Raw genomic sequence first — 10298 nt, 5'->3', positions numbered from 1 at the left:
AAAAAAAAAAAAAAAAAAAAAAAAAAAAAAAAAAAAAAAAAAAAAAAAAAAAAAAACGAGTTGGGTTGGGTTAGGTTGTATTTGAGTTACTCAGTCACAACCCCAACCAACCCAAAATTTTGAATTGGTCCCATTTTTCCAACCCAACACGGATGCACCATTAGAGGGGATAGATATGGTAAGGTCTACGCCTATGGTAGGACAAATGAAGCGAGCAAGACAAGGTGTGAGTGGCAATGATGAGGGGAGTGTTAGACGAACATGACTCTCCACAATGGTACGATATTGTCCAGTTTGAGCATAAGCTCTCATGGCTTTGCTTTGAGCTTCCCCAAAAAGCTTCTTACAATGGAGAGAGTATTCCTTGATGGCTATGCAGTCAGATTGAGAGTGGGGAGGCGTAAGGGAGGTAAAATTTTGAAACTTTGAGACTAAACAATAGGGATATGCATGATTCGATTCAATCCATTTTGGCTAAACGAGATAGATCGAATTTGAACCAAATCACTAAATTCTAAAGTCGGTTTTGCTTTGACTTGAAGTCGAGGCTGGTTACTAACAATGTGTAAAGAGATCAACGTGAAAGGTAAATTGAAGTTTCTATTATATCTCATAAACATTAATATAAAAAATAAAAAATAAAAAATAAAAAATAAAAAATAAAAAGATTTATTGATTTAAATATATTTTATGAATTCGTGTCTCCACGATACGTTAAGGATTTTAATTTATTTTTTTTAATTGTTTCTTTTAAATAAATAAATAAATAAATAAATAAATAAATAAACCCTAAATTATTTAAACTATGTGGGTCACATGTGCAACTCGCAACCCTATTATAATATTTAAAACGATTTTGGTCACTAAAAAAAATATAAATAATATTTAAAAATACAATTTAGTTATTTATATATATATATATAGTTCAAAGCATACGAAAAATATATTTTATTTTAATTTTTAATTTTCAATTTTGGATATTTTAAATGAAGTTGTGGAAGCTAAAATAAGAAGGAAAAATATAAGGGGGGAATTTTATGCATCACTTGAAATCAACGGACCAAAATCGATCTACATTAGTGGATAAGATTTCATGTGTGGGACAAAAAGGGAATTAATGTAAAAGTTCTCGAAAATTTCTATCGTAGGTGCAAAGAGGAGGAAGAAGGCGTGTGGGTCCGAGAGTAGGTTAAGGAGAACCAGCCTATGGGAGAGCGGAGTTGGTCTGTTTGACCTTGTTGTCCGAAAGTTGTTCGGAGTTTTCATTCAAGTTTTAACTTGTAAAATGGTATAAACATGTCAATAATAGAGATGTCCACAGGGCCGGGATGAGGGAACCTTCCCCATCCCATCCCCCCATCTCCATCCCAGCTAAATATTTATTTTTAATATGTTAAAAATATATTTATATTAAGTGAAGCGGGACTGAGAATTGGGTGGAGGACGGGGATGGAGAATATAATCTCGTCTTGGACTCCATTTATTTAACGGAGAAAAAAATATTCTCCACCTCCTCTCAGATTTTCCCGTATAAATAGAGAATCTCCTTACTCTTCGGAGCGAGTCCTACTTATGGAGTAATTTTATATTTATTAGATTGATTTTCAACCTTATGTAGAAAATGCTGCTTGATCGAGACGAGTCAATGGTGTAGGGCCGCTGTGGAGCTTTAGGAATCACGTATAGACCATTACTTGAGCTTATCGAGCGTACATAATGAAATTTGCAAATGTTGACTTTTCAAATAAATTATCAATCAAGTGCTATTTATGGTAAAGAACCGCTCCATTTCAACCTTGCAAATGTTGACTTTCAAAACTCCAAATGGTTTTTCCTCGCTCGAGTTAGCTTGTAACACATGAAATTGAGGTTGAAGTGGAGTCTATCCAATTTTGTAGATGATGAATGAACGCGTATTAAATCTTTTTAGCTTTGAATCGTATAATAGATCTAGTTGAAACTCGTAGAACACCATGATCCTTATTACAAAGTGTAAACCAAAATATCTCCGAACTATTTACTAAGAACGACAAAGATCTCAATCACATACAAAAATAACAACAAAAATTTTAGTTATATGCAGCGATCGGCCAAAATGCAAAGACAAGCGTGACCGAAAACCCAAGAAGAAGGAATGCATCGAAACCCAACTCCAATGTGGTGAATTCGGACGTGATGCATCGAAGCCGGTGTGTGAACTAGTTGGGGTCGAATGAAGAGTACAATTTTATACCCTTCAATAACAATAATAGATAGTATGGTTTATATTCTTTTTCAAGCGTATTTCGGGAATGACTTGTATCGCATTACTAGTTATAGTATGAATATTGTGAGGAAGACTATTTTACCTCTTTGAAGGCAGGTCGTCAGACGACGACGGTGGACCTAGGAAGGATCACTTTACTTTAAGGTTAAAAACATGTTTTAGGTGGTGAAAGTTGTCTATTTATAATCATTTACCGAATACATAATTATGGTAAATTATAAATAATAATTAAAATAACAATCAGAATACAATATATGGGCAAATATGGTAAGCTGTAATGTAAGGCAAATATGTAGATATTTGTCTATGATATACGGTCAAATATCTTTAACACTCCTGCAAGTTGAACGTCAGATTTGAACGAACGTGAAGCTTGGATCTGAAAAATTCAAAGAGAGGTCGAAAAACACTTTTTATGAAGATGTCAACAAGTTTGCCAGCGCTAATAAGTTCTCAAAAGAAATGATAATCTAGTTCAACATGTTTGGCCCGCTTGTGAGAAACGGGATTAGAGCTTAAAAAAACAGCACTTTTGTTGTCACATAAGAGTAAAGGCTGCTGTGAAATAGGGACCTTGAGGTCATGCAAAAGATGCGTAACCCAAAGAAGTTCAGCAGCAGTCGTGGCAAGAGCACGATACTCAGATTCACGGCTGGAGCGTGAGACAGTAGGTTGCTTTTTGGCACTCCAAGAAACGAGATTGTTACCAAGATAAATAGAATAGTCGGATGTAGAACGACGAGTATCGGGACAACCAGCCCAGTCAGCATCCGAATAAGCCACTAGTGCACTAGGAATAGTGGATGGATGAAAGGTAAGACCAAAGTGAAGTGTTTCTTTGACACAGTGAAGAATATGGTTGACAGCAAGAGAGGAATCTGTAGTAGGGCCATACAAAAATTGACTGATAGAATTGACTGCACAGGCAATATCTGAACGCGTAATAGTAAAGTACTGAAGGAGGCCAACAAGAGATTTATAGAGAGTAGGATAAGAGAAAGGAGAACCATCAGCAAGTGTAGAGAAACAACCATGAGAGTGTGGACTGGTTTGCTATCGAGCAACTGAGCACGAGTAAGAATATCTCGAGCAATTTTAAAGGCAAATATCTAAATATTTACCTATAATAAACGGTCAAACGTCCTCAACAGTTTTTAAGTCACCGAATGTGGGTTGTAGTAGGCAAGCTTTCGACTCTCTAAGTTTTTTTGCTCGTTTTTTTATCAAAAACTTGTAATTTTGTTTTTGTCCATTGTTTCAAGCAGTAGAATTTCCTTTCATGTATATTTTCTCTTGTTCCGTTGCTACTGCGGGTTTTATGCAATCAATCGGATCATATAGATATACCTTCAACACAACATAGGTCATCGAAAGGATCTCGAAGATCCACCAATGCACGAAGGCCAGAATCTTTCAGAAAATAGATTCTCATTCGAAGAGCCAAGCACAAACGGTAAGTAGGCCGATTAGATTAATGACGTTGGATCGAGGCAAAAATTAAAAAATGACATCAGCACAAATATAAAAATAAATAAATAATAAGGGAAATGTATGATAATAAAAAAAATACAAAATAACAAAAGTAAGAGGAGTTATCAACAACGAATACGCCAAATTTTTTTATAAAATAATATGGAAAAAAATGAAATTTGTGTAATAATTATGAAATGTTACGTCAGCATATAATATAATATATTTTTCAAAATTAGATGTGTCGTATTTGTATAAAATAATTACCTTAATACAAAAATATGTACATTAAGAAAGTAAAATTCAAAATGGATAATTAAGTAATCATAATTTTTTTTTTTTTTTTTATAAGATTTGTCTAAATTTAGTGTCAGAATAATCTGAACGACACCGACAGAACAACCATTATTTAAATTTGAAATTTCCATTTTCAAAATAAGAAGAGTGAGCGTACCAAAATTTATATGATTCATCTGGGTTTGGTTCAATTCTTACCTACTGATTGTGAGATTCCATATAGATTGGAGAGGGAAACAAAACATATTTCTCGTAAGGGCGTGGAAACCTCTTCTTAGTAGTACGTTTTAATGAGACTGACAACGACAAATAACGGGCTAAAGCGGAAAATATCTACTAGTGGTGGCCTCAGGCTGTTACTCCGCTACTAGATAAACTTTTTTCCACATATTAATGACCAAAAAATTTTCTCGACCGAACGTTTTTATCGTGTATTGTTCTTAGTTGATTCCTTTTTTTTCAAAAGTAATAGAGAATGGTAAAGAAGTTGCAAAGAGCAATAGAAGAAACTTTGATTCAAGAAAAAATGAGTTATTGAATCATTGTGTTGGCCGCAAAGCACCAAAGACGAGGCTTGTGAGCTATCAACCATCCAAAGAACCAAACAAAGATGAGCTCTCTTCACTTAGGCTACCAAACCCGAACACCAAACGCAGGCTAAACAACTCTCGGAAATCCACCTCGAGACTTCACGAACCTCGGTTCCTAACCCCGACCCTGCCCCCCAAACACCCCCTTAAAAGATTGAGAAGTACAAAGCTATACCATTTCTGTAATAGCCCAAGTCTATCGCTACTAGATATTGTCCACTTTTGCCCGTTACAAACGATATTAGAATACATCACCATGTAACAACTCAAGCCCACGACCAGCAGATATGGTCCTTTTTGGGTTTTTCTTTTCGGGTTTCCCCTCAAGGTTTTTAAAATCCATTTACTAAGATAGGTTTCTACACCCTTATAAAGAATAGTTCGTTCGCTTCCCCAACCAACGTAGGATCTCACACACTAGAGGTGCAAGGCACTAGTCGGAGTAGGGCTAGACCCTCTCCATAGTAGAGGCATTTTAAAATCGTGAAGCTAACCGCGATACGTAACGAACCAAAACGAACAAGACTTGAACTGTTACAATTTCCCTCCGAGTACAAACAATCAAGTTCATCGACAAAGAAGACATAGTTGAGAGAGCTACAACAGACAAGAACAGCCGGACATAATGAGGATGGATATCAGCATTTGCAGAACATGAAGAACATGTTTGAAGAACAAGCAATTCCAGAACATGTTCATTGTAAAAATGGCTAACATAATGGCTATAAGTAGTTAAGCTTGACATAAAGGAACTGTTTCAATACAGATTTTGAGAGCTTTTATGAGTATCAGTACAACACTGAAAGATACACAAAAGGGTTGAACCAAAAAAAGAACTAAACTAAACTACAGAGAAGATCATAAGAATGGCAAAGAACACAGAGTCCAGAATCCAGAATTCAAGAAGAAATTGATATCAAACTCAAATTCAGAAGCCCCAAGATTCAGTTTCAATGCAATTCTAGAACACAGAGAGAGTATCAATTTTGCCTATAAGCAATATAATTAGCCAAAGCAATCAATGGAGCAGCCTTCTGGGGATCAAACCCAGAGAGCTGATCCTGAGCATCTCTGTTCAATTTTTGAGCGAATTCCCTCGATTTTTCGATGCCCATGAGCTTTGGATATGTAACTTTATCAGCAACCAAATCCTTCCCGGCAGTTTTCCCCAATTCGTTTGAAGATTTTGTGACATCCAGAATATCATCCACTACCTGAAATAGCAATCCGATATACCTGGCGAAGTTTCGGAGTTTCTCAACTTCCTCGTTCGATCCGCCGCCGAGAATGGCTCCAAGAACCACTGCCGCTTCCAAAAGCGCGGCGGTTTTATGCAAATGGATGAATTCAAGCTGCTGAAGGCCTGCATCCGCCGCTCCTTCGGAGTTAATATCAACAACTTGGCCGGCGACGAGGCCCTCAGACCCAATCGACTTCGCTAACTCTCCAATTGCTCGAACGATCCGCGGCGGCGCTACGCCGATCGTCGACACCGCAACATGCTCAAAAGCGAAAGCCAAAAGCGCATCTCCAGCGAGAACAGCAACGTCCTCGCCGAATACCTTGTGATTTGTAGGTTTTCCTCGGCGCAAATCGTCGTTATCCATACAAGGAAGATCGTCATGGATCAAGGACATTGTGTGTATCATTTCCACAGCGCAAGCCGCCGGCATCGCCATGGATTCATTCCCGCCGACGAGTTCACACGCCGCGATGCAAAGAACAGGACGAACGCGCTTCCCGCCCGCCATTAAAGAATACCGCATCGCTTCATGAATCTTCAATGGTTCTCGAAGAAAAACCGCAGCATCCAAAGCTCGATTCACGGAATTCCCCTTCTGAACCATATACTCCTTGAAATTGAAAGTAGGTTTCCCTTCTTCCTCCTCCGTCAGAGTCTCCTCCTTGGCTAGAACTGCATAGACGGAAAGAGACGAAATCGACGAACTGGATAACCTCTGCCTCGAAATCACAAACGATTTCGACCCTCTTTTCAATGGAAAACAACTGGATCTACAAGCTTGAGTGAAAATGGAGCAGGATTGAAGCGACGCTGCCAAACTCACCGCACTCATCGTAACCTTGAAAATTGCTCGAGATTGATGGATATTGAGACTCAAAAATGGATACCCAGAAGCAGAAATGAAGAGAGGAGGGTGAGGAGAGAGTCAATAAAGGGGTGTAGAGTCCACGCTGCAGTGCCCACCAAAGAAACCCATAGACGTGGAGGAGAAATGGAGATGGGTTTGGTGGTGGGTGAAGCACTACACAGAGACCAACCAAGGAAGGAAGAAGGATTGGGGGAAAAGTGTGAAGATTGGATGGATGACGTTGCCAACGCCCATTGGGTTCGTATCACAATCCCAAATCTCCCTTTATTGTGCCAAAATCGTGACACATTTGCTCATCCGTTTCGCCAAAGAATATATCTATACTGCCGGCCATAGCATACACATTTTGTTGCTTTTCTGTGAACCAACTTATCAAGTATATACTCTCACCCACCATTAACTTCGGTTTACAAGAATCTTTCGAACCATTGGAGCGGTGTGATTCCATATCTCTTGGAGACAAGAATGAGAGCCGATTCCATATCTCTTGGAGACGAGAATGAGAGCCTCAGTAAGGGCGGATTGTGAGATCCCACATTACTTGACCCAAATGGATTGTGACATCTTTAAATCATGAGGTTGCCTTGGACTATATGGCAGTTGTCTTGGACTGTTACAAGTGGTACTAGAGCTAGATACCAAGTGGGGAGGCTGTTACAAGTAGTATTAGAGCCAGACACCACCAAGTGGGGGGGCGGTTAGAAGTGGTACTAGAGACAGACACCACCAAATGGTGCTGTTAGAAGTGGTACTAGAGACAGACACCACCAAGTGGGGCTGTTAGAAGTGGTACTAGAGACAGACACCAAGTGTGGAGCTAGACATCAAGTGGGGCTGTTACAAGTGGTACTAGAGCCAGACACCAAGTGGGGCGGTTACAAGTGGTACTAGAGCTAGACATGGAGCTGTTACAAGTGGTACTAGAGCTAGACATGGAGCTGTTACAAGTGGTACTAGAGCTAGACATGGAGCTGTTACAAGTGGTACTAGAGCCAGACACCATGTACTAGAGCCAGACACCAAGTGAAGCTGCTACAAGTGGTACTAGAGCCAGATACCGAGTGGGGCTGCTACAGGTGGTATTAGAGCCAGATTCCGAGTGGGGCTGTTACAAGTGGTACTAGAGCCAGACACCTAGTGGTGTGCCTGCGAGGATGCTGGCCCTCAAGGGGTGGATTGTGAGATCGAAGAAAGCATTAAAACCATGAGGCCAAAGACGGGTGGCAATACGTAACAGGCCAAATTGGACCTGGCCTATATCTACTAACAGTGTGTTTGAGATAGAGTTAACCATACAACTCTTTGTTATTATTTTAATATATCATATTTATTTACAACTACTTTCTTGTTCGAACCCACACAATATTTATTGATTCAAGAGAAAAAAAAAGACAAAAGTACAAAAGGAGGTATCAATTAATGAATCAAATCGAAGGGCACAATATTAAATTGATGAGATGTTGAAAGGGTAACATCTTTTTTAATTTGAGATTTTTTAGACCTCGAGTGGTTTCATCGAGCATACATAATTTGACGTTTGACCTAACTCTATCGATAGAATATATTTTAAACGAGAAATGATATTGAATGAATCACTAACTATTTGAGTTAGTGTTCGGTCACATCCTACATTTATGGATGAGTTGCCACCGCCCGTGTATGACCAAAAAAAGAAAAAAAAGGTATAAATGTCACTCATATAAATATAATAATAATCTTTTTGTAACGCTTTGAATAAATTAATGACAAATGTATAGATTAACCGTCTATTTTCTTACGGCGACTATCCTAAGTGGGCAATTGGATGTGTACTTAATTTCCCGACACACGGTCTACATGTGCGAGTGTGTACTTAATGTCTGGTCGGGCAAGCATTCTCTGGTAGCTGTTGATGTTGGACACCCGTTAGGAATAGCGATCGTCATGGCAACATTATAGTAAACATAATGATCGTTTCTCTGTCTCGTAGCGTACGCGTCCGTACTATCGTAAAAGGAGAAGGGGTATCTCCCATGAACATACAATAATGCATATATCCCTCTTCAACTGATGTGGGATCTCACAATCTACCCCAGGTGTCTTGGGGCTAGCGTCCTCGCTAGCACACCACTCGATGTCTGGCTCTGATACTATTTGTAATAGTCTAAGCCTACAGCTAGTACACCACTCGGTGCACGTGTCATATGCTTGTTATATGTGAAATGTTATGAAACGATATATTTATGATATGATATAACTGTGAATATGATATGTGAATAATATGATATATGATATGATATGACATGTTGGGAGAAACGATATGTTTATGATACGATACATGTATGACATGACACGATGTATGATATGAATGATATGCGACAGGATGTTCAGTATGATGCACAACCCCGATATATGTATTGAAAGCTATGATAAAAATGATATGATATGAAGGATAAACGGAAGGGGGTTGTTTTGCATGATAATGAATGAAAATGTTGGGACCTCATGCATCGGGGAATCTCCCCTTTTACGACGGTACAGATGTGTACGCTATGAGGCATGAAAACGATCATTATGTTTATCGTAATGTTGCGATGGTCATTATTCCTACCAAGTATCAGGCAATAGCACCAAAGAATGCTAGCCCGACCAGAAAGGGGTCTAGGAGGTGTACGAACTGATTGGTAGGTCCATACTCGCACGTGTGGGCCGTGTGTAGAATAGTAAATACACATCTAATTACCCCGCTTAGGATAGTCACACAAAGGAAATGCTCTCATCTTCCGGGTAAAGATAATGCTCTCATGTACGGCAGACGGTGGCATTGCAACTCGGAGACCATGGCACATGCATAAGGTAGATTGCATTTGATTTCGTAGATTATAGGTTAGTATAGAGTAGACTGCATTTAATTTCGTAGATTATAGGTTAGTATAGAGTAGACTGCATTTAATTTCGTAGACGGTAGGGTATTTATGTTTTATTTTACTTATTTTATTTTAATATCTATTAAAGTGTTTTAATTGCGTTGAAAAATAAATATTAAAGATATTTAATTGTTTTGTCCAATTATTTATACTTTGAAGTAATGATCGATAGTATGATTGGTAAATATATTTTTTTTTTTTTACTTTAATTTTATATATTTGGAAATTACATTATTTAATTTTCTTATAAATATTCTTTTAGTAGTGAATATATTTTAAAAAGGGATGAAAATTTAATTAATTAAAATTATTTTAATAAATTAACTAACAAAAAAAAAAATAATTATATAAAATTAAGGGTACAGATATTTGATTTCTAAATATTTTATTTAGAGACATCTTATTCTCTAAATAAAACTTTCAACGGAACGATTCTTAGAGCTAGTAAAGGAGTAAAAGCTCTCTATTGCTGCTCGTACCTCATTTTGTCAACTTATTGGAGAGTTAAAGTTGTACACGCTCGATACCATTGACAATACAACATTAAGCTTTCACGAAAAATTGTCCGTGACACCTGAGTAAAGAAATACATGAATGAACTAAGACCACGTATGAATGAAAGGATAAGATAACTAAGAAAGGTTTAAAGGAAATAAAA

General features: G+C 37.9%; 1 protein-coding gene across 1 annotated transcript; it reads right to left on the bottom strand.

The window, feature by feature from the left end:
- Positions 1-5324: 5324 nt before the first annotated feature.
- On the bottom strand, positions 5325-7038 carry LOC111777459 (geranylgeranyl pyrophosphate synthase, chloroplastic-like). The gene has a single exon (XM_023657078.1). The coding sequence runs from the start codon at positions 6696-6698 to the stop codon at positions 5604-5606; it is 1095 nt and encodes a 364-aa protein (XP_023512846.1). The 5' UTR covers positions 6699-7038; the 3' UTR covers positions 5325-5603.
- Positions 7039-10298: the final 3260 nt, after the last annotated feature.

Source organism: Cucurbita pepo, chromosome LG16 (assembly GCF_002806865.2).
Source record: "Cucurbita pepo subsp. pepo cultivar mu-cu-16 chromosome LG16, ASM280686v2, whole genome shotgun sequence".
In the NCBI taxonomy this organism is placed as follows: Eukaryota; Viridiplantae; Streptophyta; class Magnoliopsida; order Cucurbitales; family Cucurbitaceae; genus Cucurbita; species Cucurbita pepo.
The sequence above is the reverse complement of the archived record's forward strand: the minus strand, read 5'-3'. Positions and strand labels throughout refer to the sequence as shown.